This window comes from Protomyctophum parallelum (genome assembly GCF_964188405.1).
Source record: "Protomyctophum parallelum genome assembly, chromosome: 3".
Lineage (NCBI taxonomy): Eukaryota > Metazoa > Chordata > Actinopteri > Myctophiformes > Myctophidae > Protomyctophum > Protomyctophum parallelum.
This window is the reverse complement of record NC_139698.1, coordinates 1,072,952-1,095,930: the sequence shown is the minus strand read 5'-3', so window position 1 is coordinate 1,095,930 and position 22,979 is coordinate 1,072,952. Positions and strand designations below refer to the sequence as shown.

The window sequence follows — 22,979 nt, the reverse complement described above, 5'->3', positions numbered from 1 at the left end:
ATAGATAGATAGATAGATAGATAGATAGATAGATAGATAGATAGATAGATAGATAGATAGATAGATAGATAGATAGATAGATAGATATATTATTATAGGCCTACTGTTGTTGTCTACCTTTCCGCGGTGGCTCGTACTCTGCGCTGCTCGGCCGGCCCATTCGCATCACTCCATATATGGACATAAGGTACATCCATCTCCTCACCGTCAGCACCATGGTGTTGGTGTTCTTATTGTTGTTGTTGTGATGATACGGTTCCGTGGTTCTCCTTCCCGGCCCGACGAGGAGGACCCGAGATCGAAAACAATGCGGTATTCCTTCCAAAGGCCTAACAGCAGGGGTCCGGTCTCCTCCCTCCCTCTCTCTACCTCTCTCTCTCTATGTCTGTCTACCTCTCTCCTCCCTCTCTCTCCTCTCGGTCTCTCTGTCTGTCTAGCTCTCTCTCTCGCTCTCTGTCTATACCTCTCTACCTTTCTCTCCTTCCTCCCTCTCTCTATATATCTCTACCTCTCTGTCGCGCTCTCTCTCTCTCCTGTTCCTCGCTCTCTCTCTGTTAGCTTCTATAGGTCTCTCTCCCCTCTCCTCCTCTCTCTCTCTCTCTGTGTGTGTGTGTGTGTGTGTGTGTGTGTGTGTGTGTGTGTGTGTGTGTGTGTGTGTGTGTGTGTGTGTGTGTGTGTGTGTGTGTGTGTGTGTGTGTGTGTGTGTGTGTGTGTGTTTTGGAGCAGAGATCTGATTGGATGATGACGCGTAGGAGACGCTTCGTTGTTTTTAGTGCAGTCTGTCTCTCTCACGCCCCCTGGCGGCCACCCGAGAGTAGGCGAGGAGAGGAGAGGAGAGGAGAGGAGAGGAGAGGGGAGGGGAGGGGAGGGGAGGGGAGGGGAGGGGAGGGGAGAGGAGAGGAGAGGAGAGGAGAGGAGAGGAGAGGAGAGGAGAGGAGATGGGGGAGGGAAGAGGAGATAGGGGAGGAGAGGAGAGGAGAAGATGGGGGAGGGGAGAGGAGAGGAGAGGAGCGGATGGGGAGGGGATAGGATAGGAGAGGGGGGAGAGGAGAGGAGAGGAGAGGAGAGGAGAGGAGAGGAGAGGAGAGGAGAGGAGAGGAGAGGAGAGGAGAGGAGAGGAGAGGAGAGGAGAGGAGAGGAGAGGAGAGGAGAGGAGAGGAGAGGAGAGGAGAGGAGAGGAGAGGAGAGGAGAGGAGATGGGGGAGGGAAGAGGAGATAGGGGAGGAGAGGAGAGGAGAAGATGGGGGAGGGGAGAGGAGAGGAGAGGAGCGGATGGGAGGGGATAGGATAGGAGAGGGGGGAGAGGAGAGGAGAGGAGAGGAGAGGAGAGGAGAGGAGAGGAGAGGAGAGGAGAGGAGAGGAGAGGAGAGGAGAGGAGAGGAGAGGAGAGGAGAGGAGGGGAGAGGATTGGAGAGAGGAGAAGATGGGGGAGGGGAGAGGAGAGGAGAGGAGCGGATGGGGAGGGGATAGGATAGGAGAGGGGGGAGGGAAGAGGAGATAGGGGAGGAGAGGAGAGGAGGGGAGAAGAAATGATAGCCTAAACAATTAGCTTTGACAGACACACGCACACGTTTTACATGCTTTAGGATATAGGGACCATGAAGTGAATGTCACTTTCTCACTGAAGGGGCCCTGGGGGGGTCCGGGGACCCCCTGGGAACCTACTGTCTCAGAGCACAGCGCACGGGGACCCCCTGGGATCCCAGTGCATTTTTCCTCATAGACATTTCAAAACGTATTTATTTAAGCGTCGTACGAAGCCAACTCTTGTCGTGACAAATCATGACAACACACACAATATTTTGGACCAAACAAATAATTACAATGAAGGAAAACAACAACAAAAGTGTTGTAACCTGCCATTTCTTTTCTACTTTCTAAATCTTTGTTTGGCCCGAAACATTCCGTTTGTCGTCATGATTTGTCACGACAAGAGTTGTCTTTGTCCGTACGGCGTATAAACGTCTTTAAATAAATACTTTCTGAAAAGTCTATGAGGAAAATGAACGGGGATTTATTTTCCGGGTCTCTCGACGCTCTATATACAGCTTTGAGGGCGCTAGCGCCTCCTATATACAGCTTTGAGGGGGCTAGCCCCTCCTATATACAGCTTTGAGGGGTGCTAGCCCCTCCTATATACAGCTTTGAGGGGTGCTAGCCCCTCCTATTATACAGCTTTGAGGGGTGCTAGCCCCTCCTATACACAGCTTTGAGGGGGCTAGCCCCTCCTATATACAGCTTTGAGGGGTGCTAGCCCCTCCTATATACAGCTTTGAGGGGTGCTAGCCCCTCCTATATACAGCTTTGAGGGGTGCTAGCCCCTCCTATATACAGCTTTGAGGGTGCTAGCCCCTCCTATACACAGCTTTGAGGGGGCTAGCCCCTCCTATATACAGCTTTGAGGGGGCTAGCCCCTCCTATATACAGCTTTGAGGGGTGCTAGCCCCTCCTATCTACAGCTTTGAGGGGGCTAGCCCCTCCTATATACAGCTTTGAGGGGTGCTAGCCCCTCCTATATACAGCTTTGAGGGGGCTAGCCCCTCCTATCTACAGCTTTGAGGGGGCTAGCCCCTCCTATATACAGCTTTGAGGGGTGCTAGCCCCTCCTATATACAGCTTTGAGGGGGCTAGCCCCTCCTATATACAGCTTTGAGGGGTGCTATAGCCCCTCCTATATACAGCTTTGAGGGGGCTAGCCCCTCCTATATACAGCTTTGAGGGGGCTAGCCCCTCCTATATACAGCTTTGAGGGGGGCTAGCCCCTCCTATATACAGCTTTGAGGGCGCTATAGCCCCTCCTATATACAGCTTTGAGGGGTGCTAGCCCCTCCTATATATAGCTTTGAGGGGGCTAGCCCCTCCTATATACAGCTTTGAGGGGTGTTAGCCCCTCCTATATACAGCTTTGAGGGGGCTAGCCACTCCTATATACAGCTTTGAGGGGGCTAGCCCCTCCTATTATACAGCTTTGAGGGGTGCTAGCCCCTCCTATATACAGCTTTGAGGGGTGCTAGCCCCTCCTATATACAGCTTTGAGGGGTGCTAGCCCCTCCTATATACAGCTTTGAGGGGTGCTAGCCCCTCCTATTATACAGCTTTTGTCTTCACACGTCTCAATATTTTGCCATCGTCAATGAAAGGAGAAATTAGGTCAATTATTGTGCCTCAAATATGATGTAAATTTGTGGCAACACAAACATTAAATGTCATTTAATGACAATGAAGGGGAGGTGGGGGGGTTACATCAAATCAACCTTTACATCGACATCGAGTAGGGGAGAGCCGCCAAGGATGTAACATTTTGCACGTTTCATTTTTTTACTCAGAGATCCGTTTATCTACACATGTAATATTTTCAGGCAACGGACCTACACATGTCTGCTACCATAAACCACTTCAAGTTATTTTTTTTATAAAACAGGTCGGGAGTTATTAAAACCGAACGTGGACGCTGTTCCAGTGTTACATTTGCTGCGCATATCGGATTAATTGTAACGGCATGCATGATAAATGTAACAACGCTAAAAAACACCATTAAACATATCGTTTTCAGCTTAAAGCAATTATATTTCATTGAAGCAACTCCTTAACATTGTTTTCATACCATGGATGTGATAAGAAAATATATTAAATAAGGGAAATATTAAATAGTATCGGGTGTACCAGTTTGGGCGTTTGAGTCAGTTCAATGGGAAAATACATTGATTAAACAAACGTTTGATTGATTGAGTTGTACAATGTTATACAACCCTAAACTAATTTAGAATACACTCAGTAATGAAGACAGTGACTTGACTGAACATATAATATTGGCCAATATGTCAAATATGTGAAAATTACATATAATGGTATTGAATGGAAAGCGGACCATTTGTAACATGTTACAAATGGCCCACTTTTGCAAGTTTTCTTTGGCGTTGCTTACAGACCAGAATGAACGTGAATTCCGTCTAAACACGATGCAAACTAATGAAGAACATAAGCATGAAGACATCCATGTGGATTTTTATTCACCAACACCAAAGAAAATAATTGTAGCACACATATACTCCAGGTGTAAAAGTTTACGCCTTTTGAGAAAAGTCAGTTTTTCGCCAATAACTCCCCGTAGGATGAACGTAAACACTTCAAACTTCCTGGGCACGTAGAGTACGTTGCTGTACACATATACTGACGCGATGGCGTCATGGTGTCGTTGACCAATCGGAAACCCAGACGTTTTACTAAAGCGGCCTAGATGAATGCAACGCTCGATTCACAGGATTACCAAAAATGGCCACAGACAGACAACAAAACTCTGCTGCTAGATTATTAACGAAGACAAAGAATAGAGAACACATCACACCATTACACGCCCTCCACCGGCTCCCAGAGAATAGATGTTAAGGTACTACTTATAGTTTACAAAGCACTCAACAGCCAAGGCCCTGCATACATAAAAGACTTCTTACCATCATACACTCCATCCAGAACACTAAGATCCTCAACAGCAGGTTTACTACTTAACCACAAAAGGAAAAAAAATAAACCACCAAAGAAAATAGGAGAGCATTCTCTTTTTATGCACCAACATTATGGAAATACAATTCCTTAGGAAATCAGAGAGGCCAACTAACTCCACCAACTAACTCCACCAACATATTCAAACACAAAAACACACCTCTTCAGATTAGCCTTCTCCGCCCTGCCTTAGCACTTCATTGAGGCTTCCCATCGTGTATTTTATTATCATAATTTGTTTTCTCTTAACAAATATCTTAAATGCTGGACCTTCTCATGCCTATTTTTATCTCAATGTCTGACTTCATGCACATTCACTGTCTTGTCTTGTATTGTGTTTGATTTAACCTATAAATTATGACCTAACTGTAAAGCATTTGTATGCATGCCCTGCCTGTGAAGCACTTTGAACTGCAACCCTGTATGAAAGGTGCTATATAAATAAAGCTTATTATTATCATTATATAACATTCATCAACAGACAACAGTCTTGTCAAAACTCGACTATTGTAACTCCCTCCTTACTGGCCTACCAGCATGTGCACTTAAGCCTCTCCAGCTGATCCAAAATGCCGCAGCTCGCTTGGTCTTCAACCAGCCAAAATTCTCACATGTCTCCCCCCTGCTCCGCTCCCTCCACTGGCTCCCGGTCGCTGCCCGCACAGAATACAAAACTCTGATGCTGGCATTCAAAGCAACCAAAGGTATGGCTCCCCCATATCTTGCAAGTATGATCGAACCCTACAAACCCTCCCGCGCACTCAGATCAGCCAACGCAGGGAAGCTGGAAGTACCCTCACTAAAAACGCCGGGACAACGCTCCACACATCCCAAACTCTTCTCCCTTCTGGCTCCAAAACTGTGGAATGCACTTCCCATTGTCAGAACTGCAGCATCACTCCCAATCTTCCGCCGTAGTCTGAAAACCCACCTTTTCAGACTCCATCATGGCCCATAGCACTTACCCCACCCCCTTAGATAGCATTTCTGTAGACTTAGATAGCATTTGATACAGACTTATAGCATGTTATGTAGACAGCACTATAATTGCATTGTATATAGTCATAGCACGCCATAGTACATATGTATAGCATAGTTGCGAACGCAGTGAGCCACTTACTATGACAGCAAGGGCTGAATGTCTGTGTGTGTGTGTGTGTCTGTGTGTCTGTCCCGCTGTTACACCACCCGCCCGCCACCAGAGGGCGCAGCTGTAGCACACACACACACACACACAGGGCGCAGCTGTAGCACACACACACACACACACACACACACACACACACACACACACACACACACACACACACACACACACACGTGTACACACACACAACCACACACACACGAGCTGCGTTCGCTTCCCGCGTTTGCGCGTCTTACTTGTAGTATAGATGTATAGCTTCATTATATAGATATTCCACTGTTACTTTCTTAGCTTACGCATGTTTCTTGATAAATGTTTTTATGTGATCTATTCCCATGCTTTTTTTGTTCTTGCTTAATGTAAGTCGCTCTGGATTAAGAGCGTCTGATAAATGCCTAAATTGTAATCAACACAATGTATACGTTTTTTTTTTTTAAGATTTTTAATGTCACATTTGAAAAGCCTTTGAACGTTCTAGACAACCAAAAAAAAAGAGGTTACAGAGAAAAACTAAACGGAAATAAAAGTCACAGCAAACAACAAACGTTGTCCAGTGAAATGAAGGGTTGAAATCCCCTTAACGTACTGAAGGGTTGAAATCCCCTTAACGTAATGAAGGGTTGAAATCCCCTTAACGTACTGAAGGGTTGAAATCCCCTTAACGTAATGAAGGGTTGAAATCCCCTTAACGTAATGAAGGGTTGAAATCCCCTTAACGTAATGAAGGGTTTAAATCCCCTTAACGTAATGAAGGGTTGAAATCCCCTTAACGTAATGAAGGGTTGAAATCCCCTTAACGTAATGAAGGGTTGAAATCCCCTTAACGGTAATGAAGGGTTGAAATCCCCTTAACGTAATGAAGGGTTGAAATCCCCTTAACGTAATGAAGGGTTGAAATCCCCTTAACGTAATGAAGGGTTGAAATCCCCTTAACGTAATGAAGGGTTGAAATCCCCTTAACGTACTGAAGGGTTGAAATCCCCTTAACGTAATGAAGGGTTGAAATCCCCTTAACGTACTGAAGGGTTGAAATCCCCTTAACGTAATGAAGGGTTGAAATCCCCTTAACGTAATGAAGGGTTGAAATCCCCTTAACGTACTGAAGGGTTGAAATCCCCTTAACGTAATGAAGGGTTGAAATCCCCTTAACGTAATGAAGGGTTGAAATCCCCTTAACGTACTGAAGGGTTTAAATCCCCTTAACGTAATGAAGGGTTGAAATCCCCTTAACGTAATGAAGGGTTGAAATCCCCTTAACGTACTGAAGGGTTGAAATCCCCTTAACGTAATGAAGGGTTGAAATCCCCTTAACGTAATGAAGGGTTGAAATCCCCTTAACGTAATGAAGGGTTGAAATCCCCTTAACGTAATGAAGGGTTGAAATCCCCTTAACGTAATGAAGGGTTGAAATCCCCTTAACGTAATGAAGGGTTTAAATCCCCTTAACGTAATGAAGGGTTGAAATCCCCTTAACGTAATGAAGGGTTGAAATCCCCTTAACGTAATGAAGGGTTGAAATCCCCTTAACGTAATGAAGGGTTGAAATCCCCTTAACGTAATGAAGGGTTGAAATCCCCTTAACGTACTGAAGGGTTGAAATCCCCTTAACGGTAATGAAGGGTTGAAATCCCCTTAACGTAATGAAGGGTTGAAATCCCCTTAACGTACTGAAGGGTTGAAATCCCCTTAACGTACTGAAGGATTGAAATCCCCTTAACGTACTGAAGGGTTGAAATCCCCTTAACGTAATGAAGGGTTGAAATCCCCTTAACGTACTGAAGGATTGAAATCCCCTTAACGTACTGAAGGGTTGAAATCCCCTTAACGTAATGAAGGGTTGAAATCCCCTTAACGTACTGAAGGGTTGAAATCCCCTTAACGTAATGAAGGGTTGAAATCCCCTTAACGTAATGAAGGGTTGAAATCCCCTTAACGTAATGAAGGGTTGAAATCCCCTTAACGTACTGAAGGGTTGAAATCCCCTTAACGTACTGAAGGGTTGAAATCCCCTTAACGTAATGAAGGGTTGAAATCCCCTTAACGTAATGAAGGGTTGAAATCCCCTTAACGTAATGAAGGGTTGAAATCCCCTTAACGTAATGAAGGGTTGAAATCCCCTTAACGTAATGAAGGGTTGAAATCCCCTTAACGTAATGAAGGGTTGAAATCCCCTTAACGTAATGAAGGGTTGAAATCCCCTTAACGTACTGAAGGGTTGAAATCCCCTTAACGTAATGAAGGGTTGAAATCCCCTTAACGTAATGAAGGGTTGAAATCCCCTTAACGTAATGAAGGGTTGAAATCCCCTTAACGTAATGAAGGGTTGAAATCCCCTTAACGTAATGAAGGGTTGAAATCCCCTTAACGTAATGAAGGGTTGAAATCCCCTTAACGGTAATGAAGGGTTGAAATCCCCTTAACGTACTGAAGGGTTGAAATCCCCTTAACGGTAATGAAGGGTTGAAATCCCCTTAACGGTAATGAAGGGTTGAAATCCCCTTAACGGTAATGAAGGGTTGAAATCCCCTTAACGTAATGAAGGGTTGAAATCCCCTTAACGGTAATGAAGGGTTGAAATCCCCTTAACGTAATGAAGGGTTGAAATCCCCTTAACGTAATGAAGGGTTGAAATCCCCTTAACGTAATGAAGGGTTGAAATCCCCTTAACGTAATGAAGGGTTGAAATCCCCTTAACGTAATGAAGGGTTGAAATCCCCTTAACGTAATGAAGGGTTGAAATCCCCTTAACGTAATGAAGGGTTGAAATCCCCTTAACGTAATGAAGGGTTGAAATCCCCTTAACGTAATGAAGGGTTGAAATCCCCTTAACGTAATGAAGGGTTGAAATCCCCTTAACGTAATGAAGGGTTGAAATCCCCTTAACGTAATGAAGGGTTTAAATCCCCTTAACGTACTGAAGGGTTGAAATCCCCTTAACGGTAATGAAGGGTTGAAATCCCCTTAACGTAATGAAGGGTTGAAATCCCCTTAACGTAATGAAGGGTTGAAATCCCCTTAACGTAATGAAGGGTTGAAATCCCCTTAACGTAATGAAGGGTTGAAATCCCCTTAACGTAATGAAGGGTTGAAATCCCCTTAACGTAATGAAGGGTTGAAATCCCCTTAACGTAATGAAGGGTTGAAATCCCCTTAACGTAATGAAGGGTTGAAATCCCCTTAACGTAATGAAGGGTTGAAATCCCCTTAACGGTAATGAAGGGTTTAAATCCCCTTAACGTACTGAAGGGTTGAAATCCCCTTAACGTAATGAAGGGTTTAAATCCCCTTAACGTACTGAAGGGTTGAAATCCCCTTAACGTAATGAAGGGTTGAAATCCCCTTAACGTAATGAAGGGTTGAAATCCCCTTAACGTAATGAAGGGTTGAAATCCCCTTAACGTACTGAAGGGTTGAAATCCCCTTAACGTAATGAAGGGTTGAAATCCCCTTAACGTACTGAAGGGTTGAAATCCCCTTAACGTAATGAAGGGTTGAAATCCCCTTAACGTAATGAAGGGTTGAAATCCCCTTAACGTACTGAAGGGTTTAAATCCCCTTAACGTAATGAAGGGTTGAAATCCCCTTAACGTAATGAAGGGTTGAAATCCCCTTAACGTAATGAAGGGTTGAAATCCCCTTAACGTAATGAAGGGTTGAAATCCCCTTAACGTAATGAAGGGTTGAAATCCCCTTAACGTAATGAAGGGTTGAAATCCCCTTAACGTAATGAAGGGTTGAAATCCCCTTAACGGTAATGAAGGGTTGAAATCCCCTTAACGTACTGAAGGGTTGAAATCCCCTTAACGGTAATGAAGGGTTGAAATCCCCTTAACGTAATGAAGGGTTGAAATCCCCTTAACGGTAATGAAGGGTTGAAATCCCCTTAACGTAATGAAGGGTTGAAATCCCCTTAACGTAATGAAGGGTTGAAATCCCCTTAACGTAATGAAGGGTTGAAATCCCCTTAACGTAATGAAGGGTTGAAATCCCCTTAACGTAATGAAGGGTTGAAATCCCCTTAACGTAATGAAGGGTTGAAATCCCCTTAACGTAATGAAGGGTTGAAATCCCCTTAACGTACTGAAGGGTTGAAATCCCCTTAACGTACTGAAGGATTGAAATCCCCTTAACGTACTGAAGGGTTGAAATCCCCTTAACGTAATGAAGGGTTGAAATCCCCTTAACGTACTGAAGGATTGAAATCCCCTTAACGTACTGAAGGGTTGAAATCCCCTTAACGTAATGAAGGGTTGAAATCCCCTTAACGTACTGAAGGGTTGAAATCCCCTTAACGTAATGAAGGGTTTAAATCCCCTTAACGTAATGAAGGGTTGAAATCCCCTTAACGTAATGAAGGGTTGAAATCCCCTTAACGTAATGAAGGGTTGAAATCCCCTTAACGTAATGAAGGGTTGAAATCCCCTTAACGTAATGAAGGGTTGAAATCCCCTTAACGTAATGAAGGGTTGAAATCCCCTTAACGTAATGAAGGGTTGAAATCCCCTTAACGGTAATGAAGGGTTGAAATCCCCTTAACGTACTGAAGGGTTGAAATCCCCTTAACGGTAATGAAGGGTTGAAATCCCCTTAACGTAATGAAGGGTTGAAATCCCCTTAACGGTAATGAAGGGTTGAAATCCCCTTAACGTAATGAAGGGTTGAAATCCCCTTAACGTAATGAAGGGTTGAAATCCCCTTAACGTAATGAAGGGTTGAAATCCCCTTAACGTAATGAAGGGTTGAAATCCCCTTAACGTAATGAAGGGTTGAAATCCCCTTAACGTAATGAAGGGTTGAAATCCCCTTAACGTAATGAAGGGTTGAAATCCCCTTAACGTAATGAAGGGTTGAAATCCCCTTAACGTAATGAAGGGTTGAAATCCCCTTAACGTAATGAAGGGTTTAAATCCCCTTAACGTACTGAAGGGTTGAAATCCCCTTAACGGTAATGAAGGGTTGAAATCCCCTTAACGTAATGAAGGGTTGAAATCCCCTTAACGTAATGAAGGGTTGAAATCCCCTTAACGTAATGAAGGGTTGAAATCCCCTTAACGTAATGAAGGGTTGAAATCCCCTTAACGTAATGAAGGGTTGAAATCCCCTTAACGTAATGAAGGGTTGAAATCCCCTTAACGTAATGAAGGGTTGAAATCCCCTTAACGTAATGAAGGGTTGAAATCCCCTTAACGTAATGAAGGGTTGAAATCCCCTTAACGGTAATGAAGGGTTTAAATCCCCTTAACGTACTGAAGGGTTGAAATCCCCTTAACGTAATGAAGGGTTTAAATCCCCTTAACGTACTGAAGGGTTGAAATCCCCTTAACGTAATGAAGGGTTGAAATCCCCTTAACGTAATGAAGGGTTGAAATCCCCTTAACGTAATGAAGGGTTGAAATCCCCTTAACGTACTGAAGGGTTGAAATCCCCTTAACGTAATGAAGGGTTGAAATCCCCTTAACGTACTGAAGGGTTGAAATCCCCTTAACGTAATGAAGGGTTGAAATCCCCTTAACGTAATGAAGGGTTGAAATCCCCTTAACGTACTGAAGGGTTTAAATCCCCTTAACGTAATGAAGGGTTGAAATCCCCTTAACGTAATGAAGGGTTGAAATCCCCTTAACGTAATGAAGGGTTGAAATCCCCTTAACGTAATGAAGGGTTGAAATCCCCTTAACGTAATGAAGGGTTGAAATCCCCTTAACGTAATGAAGGGTTGAAATCCCCTTAACGTAATGAAGGGTTGAAATCCCCTTAACGGTAATGAAGGGTTGAAATCCCCTTAACGTACTGAAGGGTTGAAATCCCCTTAACGGTAATGAAGGGTTGAAATCCCCTTAACGGTAATGAAGGGTTGAAATCCCCTTAACGGTAATGAAGGGTTGAAATCCCCTTAACGTAATGAAGGGTTGAAATCCCCTTAACGGTAATGAAGGGTTGAAATCCCCTTAACGTACTGAAGGGTTGAAATCCCCTTAACGGTAATGAAGGGTTGAAATCCCCTTAACGGTAATGAAGGGTTGAAATCCCCTTAATGGTAATGAAGGGTTGAAATCCCCTTAACGGTAATGAAGGGTTGAAATCCCCTTAACGGTAATGAAGGGTTGAAATCCCCTTAACGTAATGAAGGGTTGAAATCCCCTTAACGTAATGAAGGGTTGAAATCCCCTTAACGTAATGAAGGGTTGAAATCCCCTTAACGTAATGAAGGGTTGAAATCCCCTTAACGTAATGAAGGGTTGAAATCCCCTTAACGTAATGAAGGGTTGAAATCCCCTTAACGTAATGAAGGGTTGAAATCCCCTTAACGTAATGAAGGGTTGAAATCCCCTTAACGTAATGAAGGGTTGAAATCCCCTTAACGTAATGAAGGGTTGAAATCCCCTTAACGTAATGAAGGGTTGAAATCCCCTTAACGTAATGAAGGGTTGAAATCCCCTTAACGTAATGAAGGGTTTAAATCCCCTTAACGTACTGAAGGGTTGAAATCCCCTTAACGGTAATGAAGGGTTGAAATCCCCTTAACGTAATGAAGGGTTGAAATCCCCTTAACGTAATGAAGGGTTGAAATCCCCTTAACGTAATGAAGGGTTGAAATCCCCTTAACGTAATGAAGGGTTGAAATCCCCTTAACGTAATGAAGGGTTGAAATCCCCTTAACGTAATGAAGGGTTGAAATCCCCTTAACGTAATGAAGGGTTGAAATCCCCTTAACGTAATGAAGGGTTGAAATCCCCTTAACGGTAATGAAGGGTTTAAATCCCCTTAACGTACTGAAGGGTTGAAATCCCCTTAACGTAATGAAGGGTTTAAATCCCCTTAACGTACTGAAGGGTTGAAATCCCCTTAACGTAATGAAGGGTTGAAATCCCCTTAACGTAATGAAGGGTTGAAATCCCCTTAACGTAATGAAGGGTTGAAATCCCCTTAACGTACTGAAGGGTTGAAATCCCCTTAACGTAATGAAGGGTTGAAATCCCCTTAACGTACTGAAGGGTTGAAATCCCCTTAACGTAATGAAGGGTTGAAATCCCCTTAACGTAATGAAGGGTTGAAATCCCCTTAACGTACTGAAGGGTTTAAATCCCCTTAACGTAATGAAGGGTTGAAATCCCCTTAACGTAATGAAGGGTTGAAATCCCCTTAACGTAATGAAGGGTTGAAATCCCCTTAACGTACTGAAGGGTTGAAATCCCCTTAACGTAATGAAGGGTTGAAATCCCCTTAACGTAATGAAGGGTTGAAATCCCCTTAACGTAATGAAGGGTTGAAATCCCCTTAACGTAATGAAGGGTTGAAATCCCCTTAACGTAATGAAGGGTTGAAATCCCCTTAACGGTAATGAAGGGTTTAAATCCCCTTAACGTACTGAAGGGTTGAAATCCCCTTAACGTAATGAAGGGTTTAAATCCCCTTAACGTACTGAAGGGTTGAAATCCCCTTAACGTAATGAAGGGTTGAAATCCCCTTAACGTAATGAAGGGTTGAAATCCCCTTAACGTAATGAAGGGTTGAAATCCCCTTAACGTACTGAAGGGTTGAAATCCCCTTAACGTAATGAAGGGTTGAAATCCCCTTAACGTACTGAAGGGTTGAAATCCCCTTAACGTAATGAAGGGTTGAAATCCCCTTAACGTAATGAAGGGTTGAAATCCCCTTAACGTACTGAAGGGTTTAAATCCCCTTAACGTAATGAAGGGTTGAAATCCCCTTAACGTAATGAAGGGTTGAAATCCCCTTAACGTAATGAAGGGTTGAAATCCCCTTAACGTACTGAAGGGTTGAAATCCCCTTAACGTAATGAAGGGTTGAAATCCCCTTAACGTAATGAAGGGTTGAAATCCCCTTAACGTAATGAAGGGTTGAAATCCCCTTAACGTACTGAAGGGTTGAAATCCCCTTAACGTAATGAAGGGTTGAAATCCCCTTAACGTAATGAAGGGTTGAAATCCCCTTAACGTAATGAAGGGTTGAAATCCCCTTAACGTAATGAAGGGTTGAAATCCCCTTAACGTACTGAAGGGTTGAAATCCCCTTAACGTAATGAAGGGTTTAAATCCCCTTAACGTACTGAAGGGTTGAAATCCCCTTAACGTAATGAAGGGTTGAAATCCCCTTAACGTAATGAAGGGTTGAAATCCCCTTAACGTAATGAAGGGTTGAAATCCCCTTAACGTAATGAAGGGTTGAAATCCCCTTAACGTAATGAAGGGTTGAAATCCCCTTAACGTACTGAAGGGTTGAAATCCCCTTAACGTAATGAAGGGTTGAAATCCCCTTAACGTAATGAAGGGTTGAAATCCCCTTAACGTACTGAAGGGTTGAAATCCCCTTAACGTAATGAAGGGTTGAAATCCCCTTAACGTAATGAAGGGTTGAAATCCCCTTAACGTAATGAAGGGTTGAAATCCCCTTAACGTAATGAAGGGTTGAAATCCCCTTAACGTAATGAAGGGTTGAAATCCCCTTAACGTAATGAAGGGTTGAAATCCCCTTAACGGTAATGAAGGGTTGAAATCCCCTTAACGTAATGAAGGGTTGAAATCCCCTTAACGTAATGAAGGGTTGAAATCCCCTTAACGTAATGAAGGGTTGAAATCCCCTTAACGTAATGAAGGGTTGAAATCCCCTTAACGTAATGAAGGGTTGAAATCCCCTTAACGGTAATGAAGGGTTGAAATCCCCTTAACGTAATGAAGGGTTGAAATCCCCTTAACGTAATGAAGGGTTGAAATCCCCTTAACGTAATGAAGGGTTGAAATCCCCTTAACGTAATGAAGGGTTTAAATCCCCTTAACGTAATGAAGGGTTGAAATCCCCTTAACGTAATGAAGGGTTGAAATCCCCTTAACGTAATGAAGGGTTGAAATCCCCTTAACGTAATGAAGGGTTGAAATCCCCTTAACGTAATGAAGGGTTGAAATCCCCTTAACGTACTGAAGGGTTGAAATCCCCTTAACGTAATGAAGGGTTGAAATCCCCTTAACGTAATGAAGGGTTGAAATCCCCTTAACGTAATGAAGGGTTGAAATCCCCTTAACGGTAATGAAGGGTTGAAATCCCCTTAACGTACTGAAGGGTTGAAATCCCCTTAACGTAATGAAGGGTTGAAATCCCCTTAACGTCTCTCTCGGTTCTGCTGGGAGTCGACACGACGTCGACTGGAGCGCTTTGAAGTGGATTTTATTCATTCTTCCTCCGTCTTGTGACGGAGTCACAGCTTACAGATCGACTAACACACACACACACACACACACACACACACACACACACACACACACACACACACACACACACACACACACACACACACACACACACACACACACACACACACACACACACCAGGGGTACCTGAGGGAGTTCCAGGGGGTCCCCAGCTAAATTATATTTTGTAACCAAATGGGTCTGTAACTCTGAGACTGTACAAATGGAACCAAATGCACCCTAACGGGTCCATTTGGTTCCATTTGTACAGTCCCAGAGTTATACTAACAGTGATTTCACAATATAAATTGGGGGTCCCAGAGATAGAAATGCCACTAAATGGGTCCGTAGACTAGGGCTGGGTGCAATAACTGCAATACCGCAATACCGCCATACCGCCGGTATGTAACGCATACCGCGGTATCGGGTTCATTACCGCGGTTAAAAAAAAAAAGAAAAAAAAAAGGTTTTTTTTTTTTTTTATGAAATGAAAAGTGTATCATAATAAACAGTGACGCTCAGTCAGTCTAATCATGCCAGCAACACAACAACACCAGAGGGAGTTCAAAAAACCATGTGCAACCCAGATTCGGCACAAACAAGGATTGATTGATTGATTGATTGATTGATTGATTAAAATATTTATTAACAGTTTGCAGAATTACACTACATTTCAAGCACAACTCAATACAAAGACTGTTAACTGTGAGTGGACACTTGTTTACAAGAGGGTCCACCTAAATTAATTTCACTCCTATGCCACAAAAATGTGGAACGCCCTACAAACTGTCATTAAGATGTAAATCCCTTGACTCCACCCACCCCTTTCCCCCCCTCACTGTATACGTTTTACCCCTTTTTACCTCCTTTATGATGATTTCCTGTTTTTGGTTTTATAGAAGTGCATAGTGTACAAAATGATATTATGAATTGAAAATGGTGGACCCTCTTGTAAACAAGTGTAATGCTTTATGGCAGGGGTATTCAATTAGATTAGGCCTCCTATGTGACACAGACCGAGTAGAAAGAAACGTGCCATTTTATCATGACTATTAGTGAGGACCTATTATATGAAGATAGGTTCAAAAGTGGTCCTTTAATGATTACCGTCATTATGGTAATCTCACAATTAATATCGCACACACCATACCTGTAACTTTTATTAGCCCTCTTATTATTCTCCCCCCCGGTAATAACCGCCATACCGGCGGTATGGGGGCCGGCAATAACCGCGGTAATAAAAATCCCATACCGCCCCAGCCCTACCGTAGACTAATGCAGGTCAAACTGGGGGTCTGTAGACTAATGCAGGTCAAACTGGGGGTCCGTAGACTAACGCAGGTCAAACTGGGGGTCTGTAGACTAATGCAGGTCAAACTGGGGGTCCGTAGACTAACGCAGGTCAAACTGGGGGTCTGTAGACTAATGCAGGTCAAACTGGGGGTCCGTAGACTAATGCAGGTCAAACTGGGGGTCCGTAGACTAATGCAGGTCAAACTGGGGGTCCGTAGACTAATGCATGTCAAACTGGGGGTCTGTAGACTATTGCAGGTCAAACTGGGGGTCCGTAGACTAATGCAGGTCAAACTGGGGGTCCGTAGACTAACACAGGTCAAACTGGGGGTCCGTAGACTACTGCAGGTCAAACTGGGGGTCTGTAGACTAATGCAGGTCAAACTGGGGGTCCGTAGACTAATGCAGGTCAAACTGGGGGGTCCGTAGACTAATGCAGGTCAAACTGGGGGGTCTGTAGACTAATGCAGGTCAAACTGGGGGTCCGTAGACTAATGCAGGTCAAACTGGGGGTCTGTAGACTAATGCAGGTCAAACTGGGGGTCTGTAGACTACTGCAGGTCAAACTGGGGGTCTGTAGACTAATGCAGGTCAAACTGGGGGTCCGTAGACTACTGCAGGTCAAACTGGGGGTCTGTAGACTAATGCAGGTCAAACTGGGGGTCTGTAGACTAATGCAGGTCAAACTGGGGGTCCGTAGACTACTGCAGGTCAAACTGGGGGTCTGTAGACTAATGCAGGTCAAACTGGGGGTCCGTAGACTAATGCAGGTCAAACTGGGGGGTCTGTAGACTAATGCAGGTCAAACTGGGGGGTCTGTAGACTAACGCAGGTCAAACTGGGGGGACCGTAGACTAACGCAGGTCAAACTGGGGGGTCTGTAGACTAATGCAGGTCAAACTGGGGGGTCTGTAGACTAACGCAGGTCAAACTGGGGGGACCGTAGACTAACGCAGGTCAAACTGACATGAAGAGGTTTGTGAACCAGGGTTCTAGTCCTCAAAGCCGTGGAACGGGAGGTCGGTGTCGTGGTCCTCGTTGGACTGGAAGAGATGCCACAGCGTGAGGACAGCCCCGGGGACGTCCAGACCTCCCTCGGGGACGTCTTCCATTTTCCGTCTCTTGCGATCGTGAAGCCGGACTTTCCTCCGTAACTTCCGTACGCTGCGTACCGCCCCCCTCGCAGGGCCCCCCCCCCCACCGGCCCCCCCGGCCCCTCCCCCTCCCTCTCCGACCGCTGCGCGGCGCGCGCTGGACCGAAGGACGGGGGAGTTGAAGGGAACGCTGCCGGCCGGGTTCGGGTTCCCCTCCTCGTCCGCAGCGCCGCTGGCTCTGCGACAAAGGCGACGGCATCGGGGGGGGTCGACGGGGACGGGGACCCTCCCCCCCTCGGGGAGGACGGCAGAAGAGTCGGCGGTCAAGCTCTCGACCGTAACGGAGGGTACCGTTTGTCGGGACGTTCTCGTCGCCACCCTCGCTCGGTGGCGGGGGTGGGGGCGTTTGCGCGGCGGCGGGGGTGCCGGTCTGCGTCTCAGGTACGATCTGTCGGAGGGGTCGTCGTCGTTGTTGTTGTTGGGGTCAGCCTCACCGCGGCCGGAGCGGTCTGGTGGAGCAGAGACCAGATGGAGGTCTGGTGGAGCAGGTACCAGATGGAGGTCTGGTGGAGCAGAGACCAGATGGAGGTCTGGTGGAGCAGGGACCAGATGGTGGTCTGGTGGAGCAGAGACCAGATGGAGGTCTGGTGGAGCAGAGACCAGATGGTGGTCTGGTGGAGCAGAGACCAGATGGAGGTCTGGTGGAGAAGGGACCAGATGGTGGTCTGGTGGAGCAGAGACCAGATGGAGGTCTGGTGGAGCAGAGACCAGATGGAGGTCTGGTGGAGCAGAGACCAGGTGGAGGTCTGGTGGAGCAGAGACCAGATGGAGGTCTGGTGGAGCAGAGACCAGATGGAGGTCTGGTGGAGCAGAGACCAGATGGAGGTCTGGTGGAGCAGAGACCAGATGGAGGTCTGGTGGAGCAGAGACCAGCTGGAGGTCTGGTGGAGCAGAGACCAGATGGAGGTCTGGTGGAGCAGAGACCAGATGGAGGTCTGGTGGAGCAGAGACCAGATGGAGGTCTGGTGGAGCAGAGACCAGATGGAGGTCTGGTGGAGCAGAGACCAGATGGAGGTCTGGTGGAGCAGAGACCAGATGGAGTTCTGGTGGAGCAGAGACCAGATGGAGGTCTGTTGGAGCAGAGACCAGATGGTGGTCTGGTGGAGCAGAGACCAGATGGAGGTCTGGTGGAGAAGGGACCAGATAGTGGTCTGGTGGAGCAGAGACCAGATGGAGGTCTGGTGGAGCAGAGACCAGATGGAGGTCTGGTGGAGCAGAGACCAGGTGGTGGAGGTCTGGTGGAGCAGAGACCAGATGGAGGTCTGGTGGAGCAGAGACCAGGTGGAGGTCTGGTGGAGCAGAGACCAGATGGAGGTCTGGTGGAGCAGAGACCAGGTGGAGGTCTGGTGGAGCAGAGACCAGATGGAGGTCTGGTGGAGCAGAGACCAGATGGAGGTCTGGTGGAGCAGAGACCAGATGGAGGTCTGGTGGAGCAGAGACCAGATGGAGGTCTGGTGGAGCAGAGACCAGGTGGAGGTCTGGTGGAGCAGAGACCAGATGGAGGTCTGGTGGAGCAGAGACCAGATGGAGGTCTGGTGGAGCAGAGACCAGATGGAGGTCTGGTGGAGCAGAGACCAGATGGAGGTCTGGTGGAGCAGAGACCAGATGGAGGTCTGGTGGAGCAGAGACCAGATGGAGGTCTGGTGGAGCAGAGACCAGATGGAGGTCTGGTGGAGCAGAGACCAGGTGGAGGTCTGGTGGAGCAGAGACCAGATGGAGGTCTGGTGGAGCAGAGACCAGATGGAGGTCTGGTGGAGCAGAGACCAGATGGAGGTCTGGTGGAGCAGAGACCAGATGGAGGTCTGGTGGAGCAGAGACCAGATGGAGGTCTGGTGGAGCAGAGACCAGATGGAGGTCTGGTGGAGCAGAGACCAGATGGAGGTCTGGTGGAGCAGGGACCAGGAAGCTGTCGTGTGACCTGACGGCAACACCAACACATGGAGAGAGAAGTTGAGCGCCTCGCACTTCGCCGGGAAGAAAACGCGTAAGGAGTCTACTGTACTGTACTGTACTGTACTGTCTACTGTACTGTACTGTACTGTACTGTACTGTCTACTGTACTGTACTGTCTACTGTACTGTCTACTGTACTGTACTGTACTGTACTGTACTGTACTGTACTGTACTGTCTACTGTACTACTGTACTGTACTGTCTACTGTACTGCACTGTACTGTACTGTACTGTACTGTACTGTACTGTCTACTGTACTGTACTGTCTACTGTACTGTCTACTGTACTGTACTGTACTGTACTGTACTGTACTGTCTACTGTACTACTGTACTGTACTGTACTGTCCTGTACTGTCTACTGTACTGTACTGTACTGTACTGTACTGTACTGTACTGTCTACTGTACTGTCTACTGTACTGTACTGTCCTGTCTACTGTACTGTACTGTACTGTACTGTACTGTACTGTACTGTACTGTACTGTACTGTCTACTGTACTGTCTACTGTACTGTACTGTCCTGTCCTGTCTACTGTACTGTACTGTCTACTGTACTGTACTGTACTGTACTGTCTACTGTACTGTACTGTCTACTGTACTGTACTGTCTACTGTCTACTGTACTGTACTGTACTGTACTGTACTGTACTGTACTGTACTGTACTGTACTGTACTGTACTGTACTGTACTGTACTGTACTACTGTACTGTACCTGGTGGGGTGAGTGTGGACGTGAGTCGAGGTTCCTGAGTTGACCTCATACTTCGTGGGGTCAGCAGAGGTCGTGGGTTCAGCAGAGGTCGTGGGGTCAGCGTGGCCGACAGGAACAGCCTGCGTGTCACAACCATTACACGTTTAATTAAGCAACATTACACCAGAGGGTGAGGTTTAACGAGAGGGTGTGGTTTAACGAGAGGGTGAGGTTTAACGAGAGGGTGAGGTTTAACGAGAGGGTGTGGTTTAACGAGAGGGTGTGGTTTAACGAGAGGGTGTGGTTTAACGAGAGGGTGTGGTTTAACGAGAGGGTGTGGTTTAATGAGAGGGTGTGGTTTACAGAGGGGTTGTGGTTTAACGAGAGGGTGTGGTTTACAGAGAGGGTGTTGTTTAACGAGAGGGTGAGGTTTAACGAGAGGGTGTGGTTTAACGAGAGGGTGTGGTTTAACGAGAGGGTGTGGTTTAACGAGAGGGTGTGGTTTAACGAGTGGATGTGGTTTAACGAGAGGGTGTGGTTTAACGAGAGGGTGTGGTTTAACGAGAGGGTGTGGTTTAACGAGAGGGTGTGGTTTAACGAGAGGGTGTGGTTTAACGAGAGGGTGTGGTTTAACGAGAGGGTGTGGTTTACAGAGAGGGTGTGGTTTAATGAGAGGGCGTGGTTTAAAGGGATGGTGTGGTTAACGAGAGGGTGTGGTCTAACGAGAGGGTGTGGTTTACAGAGAGGGTGTGGTTTACAGAGAGGGTGTGGTTTAACGAGAGGGTGTGGTTTACAGAGAGGGTGTGGTTTAACGAGAGGGTGTGGTTTAACGAGAGGGTGTGGTTTAACGAGAGGGTGTGTTTTACAGAGAGGGCGTGGTTTAACGAGAGGGCGTGGTTTACAGAGAGGGTGTGGTTTAACGAGAGGGTGTGGTTTAACGAGAGGGTGTGGTTTAACGAGAGGGTGTGGTTTAACGAGAGGGTGTGTTTTACAGAGAGGGCGTGGTTTAACGAGAGGGCGTGGTTTAACAAGAGGGTGTGGTTTAACGAGAGGGTGTGGTCTAACGAGAGGGTGTGGTTTAACGGGAGGGTGTGGTGGGTGTGGTTTAACGAGAGGGTGTGGTTTAACGAGAGGGTGTGGTTTAACGAGAGGGTGTGGTTTAACGAGAGGGTGTGGTTTACAGAGAGGGTGTGGTTTAATGAGAGGGCGTGGTTTAAAGGGATGGTGTGGTTAACGAGAGGGTTTGGTTTAACGAGAGGGTGTGGTCTAACGAGAGGGTGTGGTTTACAGAGAGGGCGTGGTTTACAGAGAGGGTGAGGTTTAACGAGAGGGTGTGGTTTACAGAGAGGGTGTGGTTTAACGAGAGGGTGTGGTTTAACGAGAGGGTGTGGTTTACAGAGAGGGTGTGGTTTAACGAGAGGGTGTGGTTTACAGAGAGGGCGTGGTTTACAGAGAGGGCGTGGTTTACAGAGAGGGTGTGGTTTAACGAGAGGGTGTGGTTTAACAAGAGGGTGTGGTTTACAGAGAGGGTGTGGTTTAACGAGAGGGTGTGGTTTACAGAGAGGGTGTGGTTTAACGAGAGGGTGTGGTTTAACGAGAGGGTGTGGTTTAACGAGAGGGTGTGGTTTAACGAGAGGGTGTGGTTTAACGAGAGGGTGTGGTTTAACGAGAGGGTGTGGTTTAACGAGAGGGTGTGGTTTAACGAGAGGGTGTGGTTTAACGAGAGGGTGTGGTTTAACGAGAGGGTGTGGTTTAACAAGAGGGTGTGGTTTACAGAGAGGGTGTGGTTTAACGAGAGGGTGTGGTTTAACGAGAGGGTGTGGTTTACAGAGAGGGTGTGGTTTAACGAGAGGGTGTGGTTTAACGAGAGGGTGTGGTTTAACGAGAGGGTGTGGTTTACAGAGAGGGTGTGGTTTAATGAGAGGGCGTGGTTTAAAGGGATGGTGTGGTTAACGAGAGGGTTTGGTTTAACGAGAGGGTGTGGTCTAACGAGAGGGTGTGGTTTACAGAGAGGGCGTGGTTTACAGAGAGGGTGTGGTTTACAGAGAGGGTGTGGTTTAACGAGAGGGTGTGGTTTACAGAGAGGGTGTGGTTTAACGAGAGGGTGTGGTTTAACGAGAGGGTGTGGTTTAACGAGAGGGTGTGGTTTAACGAGAGGGTGAGGTTTAACGAGAGGGTGTGGTTTAACGAGAGGGTGTGGTTTAACGAGAGGGTGTGGTTTAACGAGAGGGTGTGGTTTAACGAGAGGGTGTGGTTTAACGAGAGGGTGTGGTTTAACAAGAGGGTGTGGTTTACAGAGAGGGTGTGGTTTAACGAGAGGGTGTGGTTTAACGAGAGGGTGTGGTTTACAGAGAGGGTGTGGTTTAACGAGAGGGTGTGGTTTAACGAGAGGGTGTGGTTTAACGAGAGGGTGTGGTTTAACGTGATTATTGCCACGACAGTGATGCGGTCAGGAACGAGACGTAGTCGAGTTCCGCAAGCATCACTGAAGTGGCAATAATCACGTTAAACCACACCCTCTCGTGTAATATTGCAATTATACAACAGTTACCCTTAAAACTAAGAAAAATCGACAGATGTAGTCACTACGACCACAAATGTCCCAATAAACTAGCTAGCCTAGCCACCGGAGTTTGATAGCGCTCTGGGGGAACAGAGCAGCTAAATTCTTTGTTTTGATTAGGTGGTGAGTGGTGCTGGTTTGATCCACGGCTAGAAGCCGTTTCAACCAATCAGATTGCTTCCTCGAAACGACCTGTTGTAGAACGTGTGTGTGTGACAGACCCAGCCTTGATCTTAGACGATGTGTGAGTGACAGACCCAGCCTTGATCTTAGGCGATGTGTGAGTGACAGACCCAGCCTTGATCTTAGGCGATGTGTGAGTGACAGACCCAGCCTTGATCTTAGGCGATGTGTGAGTGACAGACCCAGCCTTGATCTTAGGCGATGTGTGAGTGACAGACCCAGCCTTGATCTTAGGCGATGTGTGAGTGCATACAAAGAAATGACTGACAGATATTTAATAATTTGATGCTAAAAAT

General features: G+C 46.4%; 1 protein-coding gene across 1 annotated transcript in view; it reads right to left on the bottom strand.

Annotated features, from left to right (window-relative positions):
- adam22 (ADAM metallopeptidase domain 22) overlaps positions 1-217 on the bottom strand; it is a gene marked incomplete at both ends in the record, with an annotated part of 172,867 nt that extends 172,650 nt beyond the window's left edge. The window contains 1 exon segment of the mRNA XM_083761268.1: positions 206-217. Coding sequence (XP_083617394.1) covers positions 206-217 — 12 coding nt within the window.
- Between the last annotated feature and the right edge of the window lie 22,762 nt (positions 218-22,979).